General features: G+C 38.9%; 1 protein-coding gene across 1 annotated transcript in view; it reads right to left on the reverse strand.

Moving 5' to 3' along the window:
- Nucleotides 1-326: 326 nt before the first annotated feature.
- INO80C (INO80 complex subunit C) overlaps nt 327-27,978 on the reverse strand; it is a 42,186-nt gene continuing 14,534 nt past the window's right edge. The window contains exons 2-5 of the mRNA XM_074945202.1: nt 15,550-15,660; nt 11,689-11,800; nt 9,793-9,860; nt 327-1,765 (exon numbers count right to left, since the gene is read on the reverse strand). Coding sequence (XP_074801303.1) covers nt 1,634-1,765; nt 9,793-9,860; nt 11,689-11,800; nt 15,550-15,660 — 423 coding nt within the window. The 3' untranslated portion in view covers nt 327-1,633. The remainder of the gene's footprint in view (nt 1,766-9,792; nt 9,861-11,688; nt 11,801-15,549; nt 15,661-27,978) is intronic.

A 27,978-nucleotide genomic window follows, 5' to 3' on the forward strand; every position in this document is an offset into this window, starting at 1 on the left:
TGGTGCAGTGAGAAGGAGGAGACAGAGCTGAGAAGACTGGGTGCAGGGGGAAACTGGGACTAGCTCGGCAAAGAAACTGGGAGAGGGAGCCAGAAGCAGGGGAGACACAGACTAGCCAAGTAGCTTGGAGAGGGAGACTGGGACTGGGAGCATGCGTTGGACGGGATGTGTGTGTGTGCGCATGAGACACTGGAAGCCAGGGCTGGGGAAAGAATGACTGGCTGAGGAGCCAGGAGAGAGGGAACTGGGACTCACTGGGCACGTAGACAAGACAAGGAGCTCAGAGTGAGGTGGGGGACTGGGAATAACTGAGCAAACAGACTTGAGGGGAAGAGAGAGAGAGAGAGAGAGACTGGATGCCCGAAAGGGTGAGACAAGGACTTGTGGAGCAATGAGGCTGGGCCAGGGAGCCAGAGAAGAGAAGATAGGACAGAGACAGGTTGGAGGGGATAAGGCAGAGGGGATCATGCTTCAGGAGGAGGAACAGGCAAAACAGGCTGTGCCCACTAGATCACACTCCCCTCTAAAACCTTGACTGGAAGCCAAGATTCCCGACTCTCATCATTCCTCTCCTGTGAACAAATATCTGTGAAACCAGTTGGCAAAGCATCCAATACCCTGCTAGTGCTGGTCCACAGAGCAGATGCCAACCTACTATTGCTATCAGTTACTCCACTAGTTCATGCAACAGAGATCAGTGTGGTGAATCTGAAGATTCCAACCCTGTTGATGAACCATGGGGGTGTTTCTACGATGCTAATGATGGAATTTCTGTTTCAGTTTGCTTTTTAAAAAACCTAGGAAATTTCATACAAAAAACGACATTAAAAAGAACATTATTAGGGTTGCATAGTCAGGTACTCAAAAGTTAAGGAAATGCCAGCATTTGTACAACCTTAATTCCCCCTTTTCCTTATTCATTATGATTGAGTCTTGTATCATAGTTTGTGTGTATAATTTTAATTACACTGACAGTTCTCTTGATTATCTGAAAGCTAAAATATCCCAAGTTATTCAGTATCTGTTTCCCCACCCAGCACCCTGCCCATAATAGGATAATTAAGTTTGTAATATAAATATTAGCATATTAGCACTTGTGTAGCCATCTTCATTTTCAGTATGCTTAATGGACATTAACTAACTAATCCTCACAACAGTATTCAGAGAAGTATATTACAGAGGGGGCAAACTGAAGCAAAGAGGTTGTGACTTCTCCATATGCAAGGCAGGTTTAGAATTCAGGAGTTCTTGGTTACTACTCCTGGGCTCAGATCATTCTGAGATAAATATCAGTGCACTTAACAATAGCAAGGGTGAAATCCTGGCCCCATTGAAGTAAATGGCAAAACTCAGACTGATTTCAGTAGGGCCAGGACTGCACGCTAGACATTCAGGATCTTTTGTTGACTACAAGAGGTTTCTTAAGAGTCAGCACGCTAACAAATATGCAGATGTATCAAAATTAAAACTAAATATTCTTTCGAATACACCTTTCAATACCAGCCGCTTTCAGACATAAATATGAATATTAATTTATAAGAAACTCCCCCTGCCCGCCCAAACCAGAGTTTTATGTAAAACGCTTAATGTTATCCCAAACCATGGCTGGCTGCTCAAAGGCATTTTGCAAGTCTTAGGGGACTATACTCGTTGCTTTTCTTAATGCCAGGTAACCTGTAACAACGTCTGAAGGAAGCATCCGAATGTAAGCAAATTCTTCAGTGCTACTGAATCTCAGCTTGCTCTGTGGATCTGTATAATTTGCCTGGAAAAGAAACAATGGCAGAGATACCATTCAGAGAGAAATCTCAGTAAAAATGTCAAAACAAAACATTTCTTGAGTCCATAATGTGTGTAACAACCGAGAAATTTATAACACGTTACCACGTGACAAAAAGTCGTTTCCTCTTTCTCCCCTCACATGTCAAAACTTTTACGAGAACTAAACAGTTCCCTGAAAAAGCTTTTACATCAAAAATGCATTAAACATAAGAGGGCTAAAATAGCTTCACATACAAATCTACACAACAGAAAAAAAACGAACACAGCTCTCTAACATCACTCTAGCAACTGTGTGTCTGGTACAGTCCTTTACAAAGTAGTTCTCCAAAGAATGAGGTTGTTGCCAATAAATTACCAACAAAGAGGCTGAATTATGGGTGGTCTGATAGCTTTGACTTGATTTCTCTGCTTGTGTTGGATTGTTTGTAGCTTTAGTTTTCTTTTCAATGGCAACGATTTTTTTAAAGAAAAAGCTTTTGGTTCTGTGGCTGAACTGATAAGAAACTTGACCTCAGTGGTTTGCATTACTGCAGATTTCTGCTTTCAGTGACACAACTAACATTGGTCTTGTATCCTCCACTTCTGCTACATTTGGATTAGGGCTTCCTAGGTGAGGTTCCAGCTCCACCCCATCATCCTTCCCTCCCTGTTGCCACAGAAAGCTTGAGCATATGTTAGCTATCAGGCTCAGCACATTGGGTAGAACCAGGAGAAAAGCTAATCTCCATTGTATTATTCTCTCCACCCTAGACCCAAATGAAATAACTATTGACCCTGGTCGTATTATCTTATGTCATACCTGCCAGTGATATGAGACCTTCCTTCCTTGCTCTCCCTGACAAGAGATCTGGGATGGTGGAAGGCTGAGGCATTGGAAGCTTGCTTTCTTTAAGAAGCATATTACCAAAGGAGACAGGGGACAGGAAGCACTGCAGAAGAGCACAGGCTCTGTAGGCCTCCCCAGATTCAGGATGTAGTGTTGAATCCCCTGCCAGTTCCATGGCAGGAAGGAAATGTTCTCCATGGCGAAAAATGTGGAGGGAACTCTAAAGTGAAAACTCAGTACGTGGCTACTGGATAGTCAACTGCCAGGGCTGGTAAGCATTATGTAGCAGAGTATATTGAGGACTATTGCCATATAGCATTTTATTTTTTTTACGCCACAAAACATTAATTATCATGAAAAATATTTTAGTTTTCAGAAAATAGCAAATGTAGGACTTAAGGAAGGGCCAAAATCATCCCTGATGTAGTCAACAGAGTTAACCTGGGTATATATTTGTACACCAAAGTTCTATGAGTTTGGCTCAAGGTGTGTAAGAAAATAGGTTGATTTTTAATGGACAATAGCAATAAGTTTTTCAGCTAAATTGTATCTACTTATTTATTGCATGTCATTAAATGTTTGTTAAAAAACTGTGACCCTGAGAGGATCCTCTACCAGTCTTACACTTCATACTGGAGGTCAAGACATTACTATATACTAGATGTAATTACCATCTAGTGATTTTCAGATAAATTCTGTTGGAAGCAATATGATGATTAAAACTTTTTCAAATATTTCTGCAATAATTAAACCAGATAAAAAGCAGAGCAATGCAATTTTGCAAGGAAAAATCCCTCCACATTTTGTAAACTAAGTCAAAGGCCACAGATACTTTATCATGTTTTGAAGTATGTAATTTTCTTAGTCTGTTTCTACATCACCAAAGCTGATACATTTTCAGAAAAGGTAGAAGTTCAAGCATTTGAGTAATTTCTTCTGTTAGATTAAATTACTTTGTTCTGTATGTTAATCTAACCAAAGGCCTACCTTCTAAATTTCAACAGAAGAGCTTAAGTGTCTAAAAATGCAAATGCAATCCATAAATACAATTATTTTTGAACTTTTAGCATATGCCGCATTAAAACTATAAACTGGCTGTCTTATTAGACCATTAAGGGATATAATTCCATCTGTGTTACCACACAGAAAGAAAGAGACAAGAATCAACAGAATTCAGTTGTGGTATTTAACATAACTGCTGATGTACTGATGGGAGAGTTTTAATGCACTCCTCATTTTATATAAGACAGACCATTTAATACTTCCTTGCATGAGTAATGCTAAAGAATTTATTGTACATAGCATTTCTTGGGGAATCCTGCACTCCTCACAGGAAATGTTCTCATACAAATGCTATCAGATTTCTCAGAGATAATGGGGGGACATTTTTGGGACTAGACTTCTAAAATATTCCCTTACGTACTGTATCTTCCCATTAGGAAGTGATTTTAAGAATAAATGTCGTGCTTCTTATGAACCAATTCTGACTCAGCAATTTAAAGGACACATAGTCTCCTATCTTAATAAGAAAGGTTGTTAAACAGGATATTTTTATCAGTCAAGAGAAACTTTCCAGCCATAAGCAAAACAGGAAATTTGTCCCAAGATGTATTCAGAAGATGAAAAATTGAAAGAGCCAAAAGAGAAAAAGCAGCGCTGAATGCAGCCGTCAGAGAGAGATTATCTGGATCATACTAGAGTAGTTACATTTACATAGCTCATCGACAGTGGGGGATGGGCAAAAAAGAAGGGAAGAGACTGTTGAAGTCAGTAGGAAACCTACAGGCTTCCCAAGGGTAAATTTGGTCTCCTCTGGCTAATTAAGAGCCAAACTCTGACACATCTTTACGTAGCAGTGGGAAATAATAGCCTCTCTAATCCATGTGCTCACTAACTGACCAATTCTGAAGAGGCTCTAGGCCAGTGAGGAAGGGAATTATAGAGCTGCTTTGGGAGGTGGAAGTGGAAAAGGCTTATGCAATTAAGCTCCTTCAGCAGCCCTTCCCTGTGCTAGATCAGAAATGTTACTGCAACCCAAGTAAACACAATTAGGGCTGCTGTTTACACCTGCAAAGCAACAGTAAGGCGAGGGGATGGGGAAAAGATAGAGGGGGATGAAGACACTAGTTGCATCCTCTGTTTTTTTCTGCTCAGAATCTGTTTGTATTACTGTTACCTCACCCTCCCAAACCACCCCCCATTTGTCTATTTCATCCACCTGTTGCGCCCTGTCTCTCCTATAGAATGACAGACTTCTGGATTACTTGATTATGTGGCACTTAGTACAACTGAACCCTGATCTTTCCTTGGGGATCCTGGGTGCTACCATAATATAGATAATATTCTAGTTAAAAAACACAAACTGGCTGGAGGGGTGTGGTTTTATTGGGTGGGCGAGCTATGTCCCAAATGACCGGGGAGAAAGGCATGTGTTTGAATCAGTGGTCTGATCGACCCTCTAGATTTAGGAGTTGCCAGCTGAGATCCAAGTGGCAGGTTTCACTCAGAGATGAAGGATCCCATGGGAGACATATTGTCTCCTCTGATGTCATCCACCAACTGTCTTTATATATTAAATAAAAAAAAAGATGTTAAAAGAAAATTAAGGTTGCAAAGTAAAGCTCTCAAAAGTTAGGAAATGCCTGAATTAATGTTGTTTGTACAAGCTTAATTCCAATTCCCTTGCGTGGATGCATTATGATCCCAATCTTTAATTACATGATCACATTCTATTTTTATCTCAGCATTCCTGCAGCATTCAGTGCCCAGAATGGATGGTGCTCACTTAATGAGCAACTATTCAATGCTTTGTTTTCTCCTCATTGTTCAATGTGTGGCCCTCCAACTTGTTTACTGCACACTACTCTTAACCCTGTTCTGAACACAGAATTATTAATTTCCCCATGCAGTCTTCTATGACACTCATCACTACGGTATCTGAGTGATTCAGAAACAATGAATTTATGTTCACAACATCCCTGAGGTAGAGAAGTATTACTATCCTAGCTTTAGGGATGGGAAACTGAGGCACAGAGAGATTAAGGTCAAAAGTGGCGGTCAAAAGTGGCCATCAATTTTGGGTTTCCAGTTTGAGATAGCCAGGACCTGATTTTTTTCAGCGTATTTAGTATTATATGGCACTTTCCATGTTCAAAGCAAAACTTCTACTGACTTCAGTTGCAGTTTTTCTGCACTCAGCTCAGCACTTCCGCAAATCAGACCCAATGTTTAAAGTTGGGCACCCAAAAACTGAGGAACCACACAGTTAATTTAAAAATATAGTTTAACTGACTTGACTAATATCACATAGGAAATCTACAGCAGAGACAAAAGTAAAATCCAGTTCTCCAGGACAGCATTCAACTGCATTAACTATGCTCAGTGCAGACAGAGAATTTAGCTGCCAAATTCTAACAAGTCTCTACTGAACATATGTGAACTGACATTTTAGAAAGTCTTATAATTTGGCCAAATGTGGGTGTTTTTTTCATAACAGAAGCAAAAGGTATATCCCTGACACAAAGGCTACCCCACTGCCAAATGGCAAGTTCCGACTCCAAATCATAGGGGCATTAGAGCTTCTCAATGTAACAGTTGTAAGAATATTTTTGAACATGCGCCAAACAACATATTTTTCCCTAATCTTATTCTCTGCAACTGTTGGATCATTTTTCCAAACAAGACTAAGAATAATGAGCTGGAGACCGACACTGGACATAGAAAGTTTTAGTCTGAACGGTGAAGTTTGGAAAAATTGTATGCAACTGAAAACAGGGTCCTTTCCTGTAATGGGAAATGTGAGCTACCAGCTCCACCTATAGTGTGTGTGGGTGGGGGAACCAGACTCTACCACTGGGAAGAGGCAGGGTAGGGGGACTTGTGCAGCTATCTCAAGAGGCAAGGCCCTTAATCTGCTTTGGATCTTTAGCCATGGAGTCCACCTAGGTCTTAGGACAGTGATTCTCAAATTTTTTTTACTGGTGACCCTTTTCCACACAGCAAGCCTCTCAGTGTGACTCTTCCTCCCCCACCCCCCATCAATTAAAATGCTTTTTTTAATATGTAACACCATTATAAATGCTGGAGGCAAAGCAGGGTTTGGGGTGGAGGCTGACGGCTTGCGACCCCCCATGTAAGAACCTTGTGATCCCCTGAGGATAAGACAGAGTCCGTCTGGGCAAAAATTACATTGGGGAAGAAAACTACTAGAGCCTCCCCTGGGATAGTGCTTGGGGTGTGCTACAGACCGCCAGGATCTAATTTGGATGTGGATAGAGCCCTCTTTAATGTTTTTAATGAAGTAAATACTAATGGAAACTGCGTGATCATGGGAGACTAACTTTCCGGATATAGACTGGAGGACGAGTGCTAGTAATAATAATAGGGCTCAGATTTTCCTAGATGCGATAACTGATGGATTCCTTCATCAAGTAGTTGCTGAACTGACTAGAGGGGATGCCATTTTAGATTTGGTTTTGGTGAGCAGTGAGGACCTCACAGAAGGAATGGTTGTAGGGGACAATCTTGGTTCAAGTGATCATGAGCTAATTCAGTTCAAACTGAACGGAGGGACAAACAAAAATAAATCTGCAACTAGGGTTTTTTATTTCAAAAGAGCTGACTTTCAAAAATTAAGGAAATTAGTTAGGGAAGTGGAGTGGACTGAAGAACGTATGGATCTAAAGGCAGAGGAGGCCTGGGATTACTTTAAGTCAAAGCTGCAGAAGCTATCGGAAGCCTGCATCCCAAGAAAGGGGAAAAAATTCATAGGCAGGAGTTATAGACCAAGCTGGATGAGCAAGCATCTCGGAGAGGTGATTAAGAAAAAGCAGAAAGTATACAGGGAGTGGAAGATGGGAGGGATCAGCAAGGAAAGCTACCCTATTGAGGTCAAAACATGTAGGGATAAAGTGAGACAGGCTAAAAGTCAAGTAGAGTTGGACCTTCCAAAGGGAATTAAAAGCAACAGTAAAAGGTTCTATAGTCATATCAATAAGAAGAAAACAAAGAAAGAAGAAGTGGGACCGCTAAACACTGAGGATGGAGTGGAGGTCAAGGATAATCTAGGCTTGGCCCAATATCTAAACAAATACTTTGCTTCAGTCTTTAATAAGGCTAATGAGGATCCTAGGGATAATGGTAGCATGACAAATGGGAATGAGGATATGGAGGCAGATATTACCATATCTGAGGTTGAAGCGAAACTCGAACAGCTTAATGGGACTAAATCGGGGGGCCCAGATAATCTTCATCCAAGATTATTAAAGGAATTGGCACATGAAATTGCAAGCCTATTAGCAAGAATTTTTAATGAATCTGTAAACTCAGGGATTGTACCATATGATTGGAGAATTGCTAACATAGTTCCTATTTTTAAGAAAGGAAAAAAAAGTGATCCGGATAACTACAGGCCTGTTAGTTTGACATCTGTAGTATGCGAGGTCTTGGAAAAAATTTTGAAGGAGCAAGTAGTTAAGGACATTGAGGTCAATGGTAAATGGGACAAAATACAACATGGTTTTACAAAAGGTAGATCATGCCAAACCATCCTGATCTCCTCCTTTGAGAAAGTAACAGATTTTTTAGACAAAGGAAATGCAGTGGATCTAATTTACCTAGATTTCAGTAAGGCGTTTGATACCGTGCCACATGGGGAATTATTAGTTAAATTGGAAAAGATGGGAATCAATACGAAAACTGAAAGGTGGATAAGGAATTGGTTAACAGGTAGACTACAGCGGGTCATACTGAAAGGTGAACTGTCAGGCTGGAGGGAGGTAACCAGTGTTGTTCCTCAGGGATCGGTTTTGGGACCAATCTTATTTAATCTGTTTATTACTGACCTCAGCACAAAAAGTGGGAGTGTGCTAATAAAGTTTGCGGATGACACAAAGCTGGGAGGTATTGCCAATTTAGAGAGAGACCAGGATATCATACAGGAAGATTTGGATGACCTTGTAAATTGGAGTAATAGTAATAGGATGAAATTTAATAGTGAGAAGTGTAAGGTCATGCATTTAGGGATTAATAACAAGAATTTTAGTTATAAGCTGGGGACGCAGCAATTAGAAGTAACGGAGGAAGGAAAGGACCTTGGGGTATTGGTTGATCACAGGATGACTATGAGCCGCCAATGTGATACGGCCGTGAAAAAAGCTAATGAGGTCTTGGGATGCATTAGGCGAGGTATTTCCAGTAGGGATAAGGAGGTTTTAGTACCGTTATACAAGGCACTGGTGAGACCTCACCTGGAATACTGTGTGCAGTTCTGGTCTCCCATGTTTAAGAAGGATGAATTCAAACTGGAACAGGTACAGAGGAGGGCTACTAGGATGATCCGAGGAATGGAAAACCTGTCTTATGAAAGGAGACTCAAGGAGCTTGGCTTGTTTAGCCTAACCAAAAGAAGGTTATGGGGAGATATGATTGCTCTCTATAAATATATCAGAGGGATAAATACCGGAGAGGGAGAGGAATTATTTAAGCTCAGTACCAATGTGGACACAAGAACAAATGGTTATAAACTGGTCATTGGGAAGTTTAGACTTGAAATTAGATGAAGGTTTCTAACCATCAGAGGAGTGAAGTTTTGGAATAGCCTTCCAAGGGAAGCAGTGGGGGCAAAAGACCTATCTGGCTTTAAGATTAAACTCAGTAAGTTTATGGAGATGGTATGATGGGATAACATGATTTTGGCAATTAATTGATCTTTAAATATTCATGGTAAATAGGCCCAATGGCCTGTGATAGGATGTTAGATGGGGTGGGATCTGAGTTACTACATAGAATTCTTTCCTGGGTATCTGGCTGGTGAATCTTGCCCATATGCTCAGGGTTTAGCTGATCGACATATTTGGGGTCAGGAAGGAATTTTCCTCCAGGGCAGACTGGAAGAGGTCCTGGAGGTTTTTTGCCTTCCTCTGTAGCATGGGGCACGGGCCACTTGCTGGATGATTCTCTGCTCCTTGAAGTCTTTAAACCACGATTTGAGGACTTCAGTAGCTCAGACGAAGGTGAGAGGTTTTTCACAGGAGTCAGTGGGTGAGACTCTATGGCTTGTGTTGTGCAGGAGGTCAGACTAGATGATCATAATGGTCCCTTCTGACCTTAATAGCTATGAATCTTTATTTTGTGTTGTGAGAAATGCTATGCCAATTTAGACAAGTTTAAAAAAAAATACTTACAGGAAGTCCTGAAATATCAGAGTATTTCTTGGCTGGTTTAAAGGAAGGAGGAGCTTCGATATTAAAGTCTAAAAGTATGTCAAAGACAGAAAGGAAGACATTAACTTCTGCATTCTATCTTTTCAGGGTCACTCTTGTGTTTTGTTTTGTTTTAAATAAAAACAACACTTGGAAAGGTAAACAATTGTTGAAAAATTGAAAAACAATTGTTTTACTAAATGAAATGTCTATTTTCTTGCAACAGTAAGGCAAAGAGACATGAAACAGAATTAACTGAAAGCATTTAGCTTGCTTTCTTTGTACACTAAGGCCCTCATCCTGCTTGCCTTACTGACAGGGGTAAGGTGAGCAGGATTGGCCCCTAAAGGAAGAAAAATGCAAGAGAGCTATTTGAACTGCATTACAAACACAATGGTTTCATGTAAGTCTTAATGACAATATTTCCTCTACAGTCAGAGATACTATATCTGCAAGAATAGTCACTATGCCTGCTGTACGTTAAGACCACCAAACATTGCTCAAGACTGAAGCTTTGAAATACTGTAATCCAGAAAAGCAAAGTAATCTTTTAAATCAGATAAATCTTTAAGCATGTGCCACTTTAAGCCTGGCCAATGACCTAGAAAATTGTCTGAATACTTAAATGAAATTATAGAAATTGCTATTTTTTTGGTGTCCCTTAGGCAGTAATAGCATTGCTCTTATATGCAAACGTTTATTCAGACACAACTCGGTATGTTTCAATAGTTACAAAAAAAAAACAAAAAACAAACAAACCCTAACTTGACAAAGTACTGATATGCACAAAAATATCTTGTACATGGCTAGCTTCTTTCCTCCCACATGCATCTGATTCAGATTTTATGGATGAAGGATTCCAATTTAGCAGATCAGATCCTTTAATCGTCACGTACACTATAAGGCAATAATTCAAAAGATATTAATGCCAGAGGCAGCTGTTTTAAAATATGCAATTACGTTTGTTTTTCTATCTTTTTTTAAAATGTGTACATTTACAAATAGAATGTAGTGGAAATAGCAACCTCAGCAGATTGTCAGTTATAATAGCCAGGAACACACAGTCGTCTGCATTTTTCTATAATAGTAGTCTCAAAAACCCTTTTAAAAATGGCAAGTTATTTTTGGATAAAACACTTGAGGGTATGCCTACACTACCGAAAAAACAACCCTGCAGGAGGGAGTCTCAGAGGCTGGATCAACTAACTTGGGCTTGCGCTTCGGGTCTAAAAATAGCAGTGAAGGCATTCCTTTTCAGGCTGGAGCCCCGGCTTTGAGACCCACCCGTCTTGTGGGGTTTCAGAGCCCAGCCTCCAATCTAAGCAGGAACATCTACACTGCTACTTTCACTCCCATGGCGCAAGCCTGAGTCAGTTGACCAGGCTCTAAGACTTGTTGCCACAGGGGTTTCCTTGCAGTGTAGATATACCCTAACAGGCTGACAAATAAAATATAAAAAAATGCAAACACGCTCAATTTCTGAGGTGCTTTTTTATTTCTTATAGCCTGCCCAGATAAAAACTGAGGGGTAGATTTTGCCTTTTATTCATGTTGAGCAATTTATTACTCCATGAGTAGATTAAGGCAGACATGGGGTTACTCATAGAGTACCACTCAACATGAATAAAGGTGACAGAATCTTGACCTCACAAACTTTTCTCTCTCAAACACGCACAAACTTTCTAACACCACTCCCAATTACACGCTTCATGTTCCTCTCCATTTGGTTGTGGGGTCAGGCTGTTCTTAAACAGTATCACTGGAATTTGTTCAATCAGAATACTGCATGCATAGATAAAATTTAGGTTCATTTTAAAGAAAGTAATTTGTGTGGATTTTATTATTTATAAATACATGCAAAGCATCTAAGCAGCTTACAACTAGGATCATTGAGTTGCCATGGCAATGCCCTTTCAGAAGCAAGAATTTGTTTTAGGTTCTTCCAAGTTCTGTTCTTCTTCCCAGCTGCTGCTCCACCAATGCCAGAGTGCTAGAATTAAAACATAGTGTTTAAGAAAAAATAAAGATGACTATTTCAAAATATGACATTTTTATTTCACAGCCTTTGCGATATGCCTCATCTTGTCATGAACCATTTATCATGCTCACTTATTTAATCAATAGTCTAACACACTGTACACTTTAATTTCAGTTGCAAGAAAAACAAAGATTTTTTTAACTGTGTCAAAACTACTATTTTTGGGATTAACTGAAGGAAATTAAAATCTGCTTTTTATAGGGAAATAGAAAATCAGTCTGGTTAGGGTTAGTCTGAGATTACAGGATTCCGCACTTGTGTGCACTTCCCATCGTATTAAAACTGTTTACTATGGGGTTGTATCTAAATTGTGATTACATGTCTAAATTCGCTTTTGCATGGCATATGCAAAATTACAGGTGCAGCTGTATCTCCAGTAAGTGAAAAGTGATTGTGCAAAAATACAACTGATCTTGTAAAATGTAATCAATGCTATGAGAAGCCTTGTGACAATCTTTTTTTTCTTTCAAATGAAAGAAGACTGTAAAATAGAAAAGGAGTAAGAGAACGTTGTGCTGGAAAGACTATTGTGCATTTTGAAAGCTATACTAAAGGAAGCCTTTCTATAGTTATTATAACAGTCATTTCAGTTATCAAATGTGATTGCTATGGAGTAATTTTATTTATGTCCCTCAAGAGAAAGAAGATACACAACATACTGTACTACTTCTAAAAGATGAAAGGACTGAGCTTCTCAGTTTTATTTCAAAAAAGAACATTTTCTCATAGCCAGAAGTGTTCTCTCTGTTAATATTTACTACCCACCACATCAGCCTTATCAAAACTCTCTCAAAGTTCTGCACACACATTTTGGCTGTATTTTATAAATTGGTGTGTCAAGTGCTTGAGAATGGGATGAGGTGGGAACGGTAAAGTAGATGAATAGGATTCTCCGTGACAAGATTTTTCCACAGAGGTGACTGTAAGATACTGTATTCAGGGAGGATGCTCATGAGCTAGTGATACATCAACTTCATTGTTTTTTGGGCAATGAATATCCAAAATGGAAAGTAGACGGAACATTTAGCTATATGAGTAACACCCTGGTAACCTAGATAGCACTGAAAGAGAGAGGCTATTGACAGCTACCACAGCCATTTTCATCCCAACACATTTGTAATTCAGATTCATTACATGGATTTTTCCCCTACCTCATCACGTTTCAAGTTATCTATTTGGCCTATTGCTGGCACTTATGACGTGATCTAAAGCTAGTGGCAAGACTCAGCCAAACTGGAAATATACTAATTATTACACTGTGAAGAATTTGTTTTTGCTTTAATAAAAGGAAGAAGAATCAGAAGCTATCACTTTTTTCACTGTATATTTTGCTTTTAAATCCACTAAAGCAAGATTTAAATATCTGGATTTAAGGCCTGATGTTGCAAGGTGCTCTGCACCTTCTGGCATCTGAACAGATTGAGGGACTGAGAACGGGACTGAGAACGGAACTGAGAGCATTTCCAAATGTTTAAAAATACCAGTGGGGATGGGTGGTGTAACAATGATACTTGCTGATTATACTTTACTTAAATAGCCAGAAAATGCTATAAATTGGATTTACAAAAGCAAGATCAGCAAAATTTCAGTGCTATATGCTTGAGAAGGCCCTGATCCTGCCTGTGGATCTATGCAGATGGATCCTTACACCTGCATGGGGTGCCTTAGAAACTGACAGGGTTTCTTTCTAGGCCTACCCTCAGAGACCCAAACGCAGGATTTGGGCCTAATGCACTTGTGTATTTCTTGTAAAAGGTATTGGACTGATAGCTTTATTGACAGGAAAGGTACAGTAGCGGCAGAGAGAGTACAAGGCTCGTTGTACTGTTCTATGAATGTGCCTCCAATTTGTTCTGGAGGGATCACCTCTAGGAGTTTGAATGAGTGAGACAGAAAAGTACTCTCTATCCTGGTTCTTCCTGCTGAGACTGCCAACAACTAAACTGACATGAATTTGTATCTGCTTTGACCTGGAGTGAGTCTCCTCTTACATGATAGCAATCAAATGGCAACAACTCTCAAGTGCAAATTAATTTAGCTGCATGTGAGCTGGTGACTTATGGGAGAAAGGCTCTAGATCCCATTATCAACCCCTTGTTCTATTCAGTTGCCAGAAGGTGCACAGCACTTTGCAGCATTAGTCCTTAAATCTAGATATTTGGGGATTAACAGTTAAAGGGCAACTTCTTCCTTCCTGCTTTTTATTTTTAAATTTGCAAACAAAAATTCTCTCTGGTGGAGTGAACTAACAGTTTTTCAGTTTTTGGCAGACTTTTAGAAGTTAAGGTATTTGACTTTATTTTCTTCACAATGAGATTAACTTAAAATAAAATTATTTTAAAAGTCAGCAGAATTGTTAATCGCAGCTCATGGGGTGTATGTGGGTTCAGATAAGCTCCTAGAATTTCCCTCTGATTAATTTTTGTGTCAAGTGTGAGACAATACTGTGGTAGTTTTCATTACAATTTTACAACTAATTCTGCAACAGTGGTACCAGATTCTGTACATACCTCAGCTTTCATGCCTGTGGATATCAACAGTTTCAATTCAGACATAGTGAAATTCACCTGAAACATGAAGGGCCAGCACAATGCATCTGCACTACCCAAATCCTATACTCAAGCTACGTGAAGAGGCTCTGGGCACATGAGGCTTCTGCACAAACCATGCAACCCAAAGAGGCTGGTGCTTAGAGAAGAGTTCGAGAAGCAAAGGATGTAGTGGTCTAAAATAAATGCAAAGCCTGAGACTCTGGGGCCAATTTCATATCCCTGTAAAACCCCTGCTTAGCAAACTACACCAAGTACTCAGGCTTTATTTTGTGGGATGGTTGCATCTGATTCATACAGAATTAAATTACAGGGATCAGATCTTTCATTTTGAGCAATGGCTTAAGGCTTGCACTCTGAAAAGGTTACTGGTCCAAAGAACATTTGGTAGAGTCTGACAACTGGGTCTGAGCCCCCACAGGTAGCAAGATAGCAGACATTAAAACAACAACAAAGACCAAACCACAATCACATTAGCAGCTATTATCATCTTGCTATGCCTCTACCCACAATTTAATTCTGAGGTTATTTTAGCAGCCTGTACTTCACAAATTGCTAGAGTTTCCACCACTTGAAAGCTGGAATGCCAAGATTTTAGAGAGTAGTAAGTATTTGTTTCTAGCTCTAATGATTGAGAGAATGGCCACTAACATTATGTTGGAAATGAAATTACTGAGGGGGTGCATAATGGCAATCACTAATGACATGATTGATTTTTAGTCCATTATTTTGCAACCTGACTGGGCTTAGGAACGAATGCTTCATGCACTTGAACGGATTGGATTCCCAGATTTACAATGGTATAAATTGTTCATTTCTAGCCTTGGTGACTTGCGAGATACCAGACCATAAACCATTACAGGTACCTTGATCTAGCAGCAGTACTTTTTTGGCATTGGGTCAGGACTGAATATAAGAAGTCTTGCCTCTGGACTAGTGTCATTTTCATGTTCTGTAATTTAATGCACACTTCGGCCATATCTTGGCATGGATTTTGAAGCTGAATTTCTTTAAAATTGATGGTATGATATGGACCCTTGACGTGGCTCCTAATCTTTCTTACTTAGTAGGAATACTAGCAATGTAGTAATATAGTATCTTAGTTACTATTTCATTTAAAGTTTGAGAATTTCTAATGGTTAAAATACTTACAATGAAGTTTGAATCCTTAAATGGCAATGGTTTGATGGCAGCTTCCATTGCCCCGGTATTGGGATCCACGGTCATAAATTTATTCTCATTCATGGTCTCTGTACCTACAGTCTGCAGAACAAACACAATCTCATTGCTTATTTGTTAATCTCAATATATTTAAAAGAAAGTGAACAGTTTTCTTTGTGAACATTAACTTTTTAATCCATTTCTTGTGAAGTAAGCCTTTTTTAAACTTTGAAAATGTTACCTGCCATTAGTAGGTGTAGCATTAAAGGGGACACTGTCAAGCAAATAAGGACCAATACTTAAAATCTGGTAGCTAAAAAAATTAAAATTGGGAGAAGGAGAGAGGGGTTACCAAAGTCTACTAAATAGAAATGCCACAGGTTTTGTTTTAATGTCACTGAAAACAACCTGAATAAACTGGACGAGAGCACATGAGCACATAAATGGGCAAAAGTACATAACATTTGTTTCAAAATGTTTGGTATTAATAAAGTATCAATATCAACACAGGAAAGAACTTCAAAATGTACACTGGGCTTATTCCAGAGGTTCTTAATAAACTTTTCCTCTATTTCTGACTTCAGTGGGAATCATGTCTAAATAAGGACTGAGAAAAAACTAATTAAAGACCTTTGCATCAGTTCAAAAATATGAGCCTTGCAAAATTCCACATGCCCACTGGCTATGGGTTTGGTTTGGGGGGAAGGGCGGGAGGGGAAGAAAAGGGATGGGTATGTTCTTTGTTTTTTAAAGTCATGATTGTAAGGAAGAACAATTGTGTCTAGGCTAGCCACTTTTTGCGATAATTTTACAAGAATGATACATAGCTTTTGTGTTTTATCTTGACAGTGCCCTGTTAAGTTTCTGTTCAGTCTGTATCACAAGTGACTGAAATATAGCAAACAATAAATACACAAAAATTCCTAGGTGAAATTCTGGCCGTATTGAAATCAGTGGGAATTTTGCTACTGGCTTTAATGGTCCCAGCATTTCACTCTCTAACTCTTCTTTCTTGAAGACCAAAAGGACTAGGAAAAAAGCTAATAGCACTTATAGAACTGCCTGACAGGTATTTCCATATCCTGCCCATACACTGATTGTGCTCAGACTATAAAAACTCTTTCCGTAGAAGATGTACATTGCAAGACATTCCATGTTGATACATGTTCTTTTAGATGGTATGCAAGGTTCATTAATGTTAGTGAATTACACAAATGCACCTAGAAGATGAGAATATATTTATCTCAGGCTCTGATCCAGCAAATCTTTATGCATGTAATTACGAAGGGCTTATTTGCATGCTTATATAACCACATGCATAAGCAATTACAAGCTTAGGACCTAACTTTGCAAGTGTTCCACTTATCTAGGGAAATATTATCACTCAGTGTCAGTGATGGATTTTTTTCTTTCCCTGCTTCTTATGTAGCATCTCCTTTCCTGGAGGTTTGCAACCATGGTAGCCCATTCTGTACAATGATCTGCTAATCTCTTTGTGGATGAATAATCCCTTTGATCCCAACCAGGATACCACATCATTCGTCCAAGATTTTTTTTGCCTTTTGTTTTTCTACTGTCAGCTTGCCCTTCCACTGCCCATAGACCCAATGTAAGTTTTTAAGAGTTAGGAAGAGTCTTTAGTCTATTTAACTACTCAATCAAACAGATTCATTAAAGAAAAATCTGAGCATGTTGAGTAAAAATGCATTCAACAAGTAACACAAATTAAATATTCTGTCAAATATTTTAATGAAATTAAAAATTCAACAGTTACGACATTTTATTTTTCAAATTTACTCAAGGTCTCAGTTGATGAACCTGTACAACTGGAAATATTATCATTACAATGTCAATCCTACTTCCATTCAAGTCCATGGCTCAAACCCGGTTCTGCCCCCACTAAGGACAGTGCAAGTAGAACCACTAATAGACTAGGACTCTGTCATAGGAGAGGAATAAATCCAGAAACAAAAAAGAAAAGCACAAGCTTTTATGTGTATTTATGGAGCAGTGAAAAGAATGAGTCCTACTCCTCTCAGTCCTTAATTGGTAATGCTAGTGAGCTGCTAGGTCTCAACCTCTTTCTTACCTTGGCCAAAACCAATGTCATATTCTTACAAATATTTATACTTTCAGGACATAATTTTAGAAGCTAGTATTTCAGGTTTAAGGAGCAAGCATTACTCTTAAGTTTTTCTTCAGAAAGCTGGGACTGAAGATACAAAATGATTGTTGATTAATAATTAATATCCTGCAACATCATCTTTTATCTGTCTTTTTGTGTCACTGCAAAGTCTTTAACTGAAGGAGTCAGCACTCTTTTAACAAACTCCTGTTTTCTTTCCATTTTGTATGTTTTTGTTAGTGGATTATGGTTAGAGATGCATAAATAATTGATGTTTCAGTTTGCTGGCATATCTGAAAAATCTCAAAAAAATTGTTTTAGGTCAAGTGAAACACTTTCAATTTTGAACATTTAACGATGTTTAAAAATAAAATCAAAGGAAATTGAAACAAAGTCATTTTGAATAATATAATCTAAACATAATAAGCACTGGTCCAATATTTAAAGTCAAAGCAATTAAAAAAAGTCAGAGGACATCAGATGGAGGAAAGAGGGTATTATTACAAACATAAGCCCTGATTCTGCAATCAGGACTGGATTCAGTGGGGCTCTCTGCATGGACACAGGAGTTCACCTGCTTGAATTCAATTCCAGAATCAGGGAATTGGGCCCAATATTACGAACACTATTGGGTCTACTGGTTGACATGAATGGGATTTTCACTCACAGTTGCAAACACTACACCCAGCACATTTGCAGGATCAAACCCTTAAGAAATTACAGGTTCATAGTATCAGACTAACTAATGCTACAGCAAACTAGACTGAGAATGATGATCAAAACCAAAGTCTCCTGGTAACTGTGAGATAAAAACATGCTTGCAAGACATGACAGTCTCATACAATGAACAGTCATCACTGCTTGTATTAAAGCTTTAACTTACAGCAGTACTGGGATGGAAGAGGGGTATTTAATTTAATGTTGTTATCTTTCTGGAAGAATGTAAAGGAGTTTCATTGAAACAATTTCCAGCATAGGTTACGTTCTTAGAAAAACTATCTACGCTATCATCTCCTGAGTTCCTCTAACTAGAAAGCCTTTCAGCTCCCTTTTCAGTATAAATTCTGAATTAAAATCCTCAGCATTTTAACTATGAAGTCAAATATTTTCAACAATTCTAAAAATTGTTTCAAAATGTGCTTCAAAATGCCAGTGGTTTAAATCACAAAAACTATAATCAAAATCACAAACATCACTTACTGACTATTTTTTTAAGTTTCAAGAGGCGAAATAAACCATCAAATTAATTTTAACTAATCCTGTTTTTCTATTATAATACCTATGCAATTTGAAATTGAATAATATAATGATAAACAAGAACAAACCACCGCTAAGAACCTGAAAGACCTCAAAGGGTAATTAGTGCTCAGTAAAGGTATTCTCTCCTAGTCTAACATTAATGAAACTAGTCTCTCAGTGGTGTAGCTCTGCTTTGATTTAGAGTTTGGGGCAGTAAAGAAATTAATTGCTCACTTTCTAATGTTAGTAATACCAGAATTAAGAGTGGGCTTGGGTCTCATAAAGCTCCTTTCAGTCTCAGTTTTATTAGATGGTCTGGTTTTCAACATCACAGTGAGCAAGTGTATAGCTCAAAGAGAAAAAAACAAGGAGGAGTCTTTGTGGCACCTTAGAGACTAACAAATTTATCTGGGCATAAGCTTTCGTGGGCTAAAACCCACTTCATCAGATGCATGGAGTAAAAATATGTGTGATATATGTACAGCACATGAAAAGATGGAAGTTGCTCAATGTGTGCTGCTAACCCTATATCACCTAGTGGCTACATTCCTCCTAAATCCACACCTCCTCCCCAGTTTACTTCACTATTCACCCAGCATTTTGACTATAATAACCTAAAAACAGCAAGTACTTTGTCATAAATATAATAAAAAATATATTGTAATAGGCTGACAGTGTTTGCCTGAAACAACCTAACATTAGCAGATGTTGATCCTGCTGGGAAAGAATTAGGTAGGTTTTTCTGACTTGGGCCCCAGTTCAGCAGAGCTTTTAAGCATATGCTTAAATCCATCCCTATTTGGTGGGACTTAATTATGGTTTGAGTACTTTGATGAATAGGATGGACTGCTGCCCAGTGAGGGAGATGAATAACTACCCCTCTTGGATAAAGGACAGGTAAGAGTCTGGAGGAAGAGGGCCTTTGGCATAGGCAGAGCACTCCCAACAAATGGGCCACAGGAGCAGACAAGTCTGGGGAGCAGATCTGAGCTGAGTTTTGCTACCTTAATGTTGGTTTCTTTGTTATTAAAGCCAAACCCCAGGAATGAGTCTAGTTTGGACTCTAGATAACATCTGGATTGTACTGGTAGAGCAGGCTGGGAAAGCTGCCTACTTGCACATTAGTTTCAGTCCTAGGTTTTGATAGATTTATTCATTTTCTACATATTTTGTTCCAGATTCCCTGCCTCTGATGTATTATATTTCACATCTCATCCCCAAAGATTTCTTCATCCATCTGGTTTAATTTTGGGAGAGGACAGCAGAAACTTGTAGAACATGGAAGCAGAACTCTTTGTTTTGGCTGTTTTGAGGTGGAATCAGCAATGTGGGTTTTTGGGGGGACTGAGTTCCAAGTCTAATTAGTTTGCTGTGAAATTGCTTGTCTGCATTTTAAGTCTTTCTTTAGTAAAACTACATAATTCTCTAACTTTTAAAAAGGGGATGAAAATTCTATATTGGAATAACTGATTTATGCTGACGATGTCATTTCCGAATCCATTTGGACTACATTTAATTTGTGTATTGTATTTTATAATTTGGTTTCAACGTTATTGTAGTATTTTGTGAAAAAAATATTTAAAGGTTTGTTTTTTTTGTTTTTTACAGCAACAACTATCACACCCATACAATGCTGGCATCCTGCTGCTGAACACAAGGAAATTGGTGATATGGCTTGGAAAGAAACTGCATGTATACACTATTGTAGGTAATTTATCTGATCTTATGCCCCCTTCTGCTGGCTGTTCCAAACAGTAGCTCAAAAACTGCAATTCCAAATGGGAGTACTTGAGGATAAAAATTTCAAATCAAATCAAAATTTTGTTTGTGAAACTTTGACCTAATATTAAACTCTATAAGAAAAAGAAAGATGGGAACTCTTTATGAAGAAAAAAATACTATAAACATTATTTTTAGCCAATTTTTACCATAGGTCTTATGTTGAGTAGTTCAGTCATAAATAAAGATAATCTTCTATGTAGTAGTTTTGTTTTCATAATAGTTCTTATGGTGTAATACTTTTAGTATTATGGTTTTGCCTCATGTAGACAACCAGTGTGAACAGTAAAGGAGCTTTGATGCTGGATCAGGCCCTGGAAATCAATGGCAAAATTGCCACTGACTCCAGTGAGCACATGACGGGGGCTGCAGAGGGCAGACTTGTCTCTGCCCTCGGTATAATGAAGGCTTGATAATCTGTCTTTGGTTATTACTGTATGTGGTATAGCTGTAGCAATGTCAGTCCCAGGATATTAGAGAGACAAGGTGGATGAGGTAATACCTTTTATTGGACCAACTTCTGTTGGCGAAAGAGATAAGCAACCCTATGGCTCGAAAGCTTGTCTCTCTCACCAACAGAAGTTGGTCCAATAAAAGATATTGACCTCACCCACCTTGTCTCTTTGGTTATTACAGTACTCTTTAGATAGCTGACTCCCAATACTTCTCTTTCAATCAGTTAATTCTGCACTGGAATTCTGAAGTTCATTGATTTTTCTTGTTTTCAGCAATTCTTGACTCTGATATTGTCCACTTCCTGTGAGCCATTTGATTATCTATAGCATCTCTGGAGTATAGGTTACACTTCAAAGCTGCGATACTCAACTTGCCACATTCTTTACAGGATTGCATAACGTCCTGTGACATCCTGACAACAGAATAATGATGTAGCAACTGGCCAGGGAGCAACTTGTTAATTAAAAACTGAGGGATGGGTTAAATCTGTATTTTCACTGGTAGCAAATTAAGGTAACTGAAAAATGCATACTGAAATACCCTAAAGAAGGTCACTGGGTGATAGCAACAATGATAGCAGCGGACTTCTCAAAACAGGGAAGAGACTTTGAATGTCAGATATTTCCCTGAATCCCGACTAATACTAATCATTCTGTAACATTTATTAAGCTGTTTTAATATATTAGCTCTCACTTCATAACAAGCTTGCTACAGATTTTTTTGCTTTCTAAATATTTAATTCCTTTAACTCGGAGTGGTGAAGTGACTTCAGATACTGAAAAGTTGAGCACCAATTCTCCAGAAGAGGAAAATTAGCACTATGTATCACCGGAGATGATGTGGGGGTGAGTTTGGCACAGCTAGATGGGCTTTATGTTTAGATAAAATGATAGCTTTGCAATGTTGGTGGTAGGAAAATTTAGAATAGTGGATTCCCCAAAACAAATACACTGAAGTCTCAGTAACAGCATCAGGATGGGATAGTAGCACTCCCTCCTGAAAGTCAAGATTAACACCATCTATTCACTTTTGTGACAGAAAAGGGGATAACTATAAATATTCATTCAGTAGCAAGGGGTCTTGGTCCATTACTAGGGCTCTTAGGTACTACAGTAATGGAAATAATAAATAATAATGCACAGACAGAACAAGTCTTCCCCATCTGGTTCAATGTTACTGGTTCTTGGGTTCAGTGGGAAACATTTCTCCTTCTTCCCTATTGGAAAAGGAAACCTGATGCAATTCCCCCAACCTTTTCTTTTTCAGACTTCTGGCATATATTGGCTTTTTAAGAGCACTCTCCTTTCAAGAGGATCAAAGGATTTCATGTGCTTATTTTGGGTGAGGAAAAGAACTGAGAACCAGAGATCTCAGCTTGAGACTGTTCACATACCAGGAGAAAATACTGCATTTGTACAGCAAGTTTTGTTCTGAAGGATACTGAAGACCATCATATACTAAATTAATAAAGAACCTCAGAAATGTAGCCACCTCTGAAGTAGAGGGCAGCAGTGAGGCTGGCAATGGGTACTAAGTACATGGTCCAACAATATTCTTATAAACTGCAACCAGCCAGTAGTATGGGCATATGCTCATGCATACAGTGTAAATTAGGAGTAAATCCTTTTAAGTCAATGGAGTTTCACTATTGCCACCTCAGCGTAAATAAGATGGAGAATCAGGGCTCACACTGCCTGATCATACTCCCACTGATTGACATCAAAGGCAAAAATTTCATTGGGAGTAGAACTGTGCCCCAAAAACTCACAACAAAAAATAATATTCTTGCTTAATTACAAGCTATTTTCTTCAAATACAGCCGGTGCACTAGTTAGGAAGGAAAGATGAAAGGGTATTAACAAGGAGAGAAATCAGATTTCTTTTCTTTTCTAAGTGACCTATAACTGAAAAGCAGTTTGACCAATTTCCTCCAGACTTTCTATAAACAATCTCCTTTGCCTTCAGAGAAATATGGCAATATTCAAGCCAAACCATTTTTCCAAGCCAAAGTTACCAGGAGGCTAAAATAGGCTTTATAATGGAAGCTGACTCCAGCCTTAGCTATGGAGAGGTAACTGTCCCTCCCACTTCCCCCCTTAACTACAGTATTCCAATAAGAGTTTATTGAAGTGGATGCTTCATTTACGGAGGAAAAAAGCTTAACATATCTTCCATTGCTGATGCCTGAATATATTTATAAAAGCCTTGAAAAAGAACGGAAAAAAATCTGTCCTTCCCCTACCGCCAAACAGCTGAATATGAAGTGTTACTCTATGCAAATTAACTCAAAAAAGGTGACTGGAGCTTAGAAGTAATTTAGCTTGCTGTAAAAAGCATTTTCTTGTTTGAACCATGGCATGAAAAATAGTTAAATTGCAATCTAAATAAATAACGTGAAAAAAGGTTACACACTGTAGAGAAAACGATCTGTACCGTATTCCTTCAAACTTTTCTGTTTTGAAATGGCTCGAAACATCTCATATTCCATCTGCCTGAGAAAGGCTAACTAAAATTTTACTCATCCATTAAAAGACTGAACTGTCACAAAGTGATGGATAGCTTTTCTATGTTCTCTGTAGAGCATCTGAACACCATAAACTCCAAGTGCTCTTGATTAAAGGGCGACATACTTATTAGGGCGTGGCTACACTTGCAGATGTAGAGCACTTTGAGTTAAACCAGCCTTCGGAGAGCGCAGTAGGGAAGGCGCCACAGTCTGTCCACACTGACAGCTTCAAGTGCACTGGCGTGGCCACATTTGCGGCACTTGCAGCGGCACTGGGCATTATGGGCAGCTATCCCAGCAGGCAAGTGATTGCAACATGCTTTTCAAATGGGAGTGGGGTGGAGTGGACAGGGAGTGTGTTGTGTGTATGTGAGGGGAGAGAGTGGGTTTTGGGGGGAGCATGTCAGCATGCTGTCTTGTAAGTTCAGACAGCAGCAGAACCCCCCCCCTCCCACCGCCTCTCTCTCTCTCACACAGCATTCCACACTAATGGTTGCTTTATCTCAGAGCAGATAAACATGCCGGCTGTCAGAAACGGAGCTTTCAATCTGCATTCCTACAGTGATTCAAAAACAATGACAAGAGTGGCCACTTGACTTAAGGGGATTATGCGATGTTTCCGGAGGCTGATCAGAGTGCAGTAATGCAACACCTCGTCCACACTGGCGCCGTGGCACTCCAGCAGGGGCACAGCAAATGTTATTCCACTCACCGAGGTGGAGTGCCAGCAGCGCTGTAGCCACGGAGTCAGAGCGCTTTACGTGCCTTGCCAGTGTGGACGTGAGCTCGTGCGCCCAGGGGCTCCTTTATTGTGCTGTAACTCGCAAGTGTAGCCAAGCCCTTAGTGTCCCATCACTGACTGAGCTTCAAATCCCTAACATTCACCTACATTGGTGCTTTCAGTCACAAAATACTTGACCAACATGTATAAAATACTAAATTACTTTAGTCACTTAGACGGAGGTATAAAATACACTAAAGCAAAGCTCTATTAAACTGCATAAGGGTTTGAATTTAAAATTGAAAATGCAGCCAAAGAGAGAATAAGATTTTAATTACATTTGTAGTCCTCAGTCTCTCAAAACCTAAAGGAAAAAGAGCCAGCAATTTCATGACACAAGAAATCCCTTTTCACTGGTACAGCTTATTTTAAAAAAAAAAAAAAAAGAAAAAAGAAAAAACTTGAATTGACTGGTTTTTTTTGGTTTTTTTAATTATTAAACTTTCAAACACATGAACAGACTGACAAGCTTTAATAAAAGCTTTGGTTTCTTCTCAATAGAGTTTAGATGTCAAACTTATTTTTCCATTTAAAAACTTTCAAGCACTATGCTGAACAAAGTTCTTATAACTTACAGATATTTTAAGAAAACACCATTTTCTAGGAGGGAAAAGCCACAATAAAATGTAATTGGGAAGCAACTGTGGATAGCTTCCCACAATCCCAGGAAAGCTTGATTCGATTTGCATTTGCCACAAACCTCCCTTCAGCTTAAATGACTGCAAAAGATCTCTCACTTTTAGATTTCATTTGGTGGATTGGGACTATTTTTTGTTTATAACATTTGACAGTTTTCTTTATTACAAAAATTGTAACGCAGAAGCAAATGCAGGAGCTGAATAGCATACTAAAGAAGCTCTGCAGTTAGGAGACTTGGGACATGTAGAATGAAAAAAGTAAAGTATATGTTACAACATACATTACCAGGAGTAAGACTGAGCCCAGTAAACGTAGACTAGTTAGAGTTCTTTCAAGAACATATAATTTCTCCTGAACTATTACATTTTAAAAATAAAAGCATAAGGAGTCATCTTAGTGATTAAAAATTATTCAATTAATAAATTAGGACTGAATATTTGATAACACTTATCTGTCTGTATGGTTCTGTGAACAAAAAACAACTTTCATTGTTCTAGTCTAATCAAGGACTTAGAGGGTAAATTCCGTAATAAAACTGTTTACATCTATCATTTTACATATTGCAGTTCTTTTAAGGAAACAAGGTACAGGAAGAAAAGGAGGATCACAAATTGTTGATGGAATGTCAATGTCAAAACAGTTCTCAGAGGGGATATCAAATAGTGGATTGCAACCAAGGAAGGAGAAGAGAGAGAACAGTAACTCTAATATCGTAGTCCATCTGCCCACTAAAAAGCTTTATGTAGGATAGCAGTAGAGAGATAAGGAAAGAGAAAGCAGAAGCGTATTGATTCTTAGGACTGGCTAGAAAACAAAAAAATCAATGTCATGAAAATCTGAGGTTTTGACATATGTTTAGTTCCAATGCAGAATGAAAATGAGACCTGTGTTGAAATTTTTCATCAAGAGAGCAAGCCACCTCACAGTAGCCAATAGCCAGGTGACTAGGCCATTTACCTGGAATGTGGGAGTCTCTCTCTCCCCTCCTCCCCCGCTTTCCTCCTGGACCTAAGAAACCTTCCCAACAAATGTTTGGTCAAAACCAATATTTTAATTTTTTTTAAAAAAGATGTTAATTTTTTCAACCAGTTCTCTTGATTATACCCTTCCTGAAATCAGCAACCAATTAGTCTCCAGTAGCAACTGCTATATACGTCTTACCAAATTCCTATGAGAGCACATGGACCCATGGACCTTGAGCTAGTGTCCAAACTTAACCTCTTCCATGATTTTAGCTTAACTAGTAATTCAATTACAATAAGACAACATGACACACAGGCCCTTTCCTACCTTACCAGGTTTTTAGGCTGTCCTTCTGGTCCTAGCTCCCTTTTCACTCTAGCAAGACAGACACTCCCACCCATTTCCTGTCCCGTTGGGAGCTAACTGTCCCCTGCCAACAGGACTCAGCAGTAACTGCAGTGAGTCTTAATGCAGAGTTTTAGCATGAGATCCTAGGGTAGTTTAGGTTACATCTACATCACAAAAAAATCCCCCAAACTAACAAAAAAACGGCAATGAGTCTCAGAACCTGGATCAATTGACATGGGCTTGTGCTAGGAGGCTAAAAATATCAGTGTAGACGTTCCCTCTCAGGCTGGAGTCCCGGTTCTGAAACCCAGTGAGGGGGTGGCTCTCAGAGCCTGAGCTCCAGCCCAAGCTATTTTTAGCCCTGTAGCATGGGACTGAGTTAGTTGATCTGAGCTCTGAGACTCAATACTGCGGTGGATTTTTTGCAGTTTAACCGTACCCTAAGAAGTAGATTCCGTCATTCCTGCACAGGAACAAACTCTGCAACACCCATAAGATCCCCAAAACATCCTCCACCATCCCAAAATCAATTGTGACATATGAAGCATTTCATTCTTAAAGCAATTTACAGAAAAACAAAAACCCCTGAGTTCCACATCATATACGAATTCTTCTGACTGACAAGTAACACAAGCTTTAAAAGAGCTTGCCAAAGGTGCACCACATCAGGGGTGAATAACCCAACCAGATACCCACAAGATACTTGTAAGAGGACAATAAAAGGAACTTCACATCCATTTTTATATTTTCTAATCTTAGATTCCCTCCCAATAACACAAGCTTTCTTTACGTAGAGTCTTTTTGTACATTCACCAAATATTGTAACCTCCCCTCCCGCACCTTGTGAAGTCACAAAGGAAAGTAGACCTTAAGCCAGGCTTCTCTTCTCCGAGTAGCACGGAGACTGTACTCAGCAAAACTGTACTCTACTTCAGGAGACCTAAATTTTCCAGCATAATGAGTAAGTTGGTAAGTGAACAGAAATAGACACCAGGCAAATTCTACTTTAGAAGAGAACAGAGTCACACAAGCATCTGTCGTGAACTACTTTGCTTCCTTTATACAATCAAATGCCACTTTGAGGTTTGTTTTCTGATATCTCCAGGATATGCTGCTTTAATAAGATGTAAGGCTTGAGTAGCAATAAAATGCACCTCAATGTTTTTGGTTGAGTTTGAAGAACTGCCACATATCCTGAAAACAGCTAGACAGTCCTGTTTTTGAATATGTTTTGCATCCTGATCGCCTCTTTTGCAGGACATAAAATAAAAGATAGCTGTGAAAAGACTGGCTTTTCCATTGCATCAGAACTAGTGAAGTATTTGTACCAGTTTCAAGAGTGCAGGTGAGAGAGAATCAAGGGATTTTGGGAGAGGTTTTATGGGATCTTGTAAGAAAGCACCCACAATAAAATATTTAGCATGTCAATTAAAAAAAAAATTGCGGATATGTTCAGATTGTGAATCAGAGCATTTACAGTTATAAAGACAATGGATCTAGATAGCTCCCAAACTGGGACCTTTTAAAAAATGTTGTAGTTCCTAGCTGTTGTACACTATATAAAAATAGTGGCTACTTCAAATT

This window comes from Natator depressus, chromosome 2 (genome assembly GCF_965152275.1).
Source record: "Natator depressus isolate rNatDep1 chromosome 2, rNatDep2.hap1, whole genome shotgun sequence".
Taxonomy (NCBI): domain Eukaryota; kingdom Metazoa; phylum Chordata; order Testudines; family Cheloniidae; genus Natator; species Natator depressus.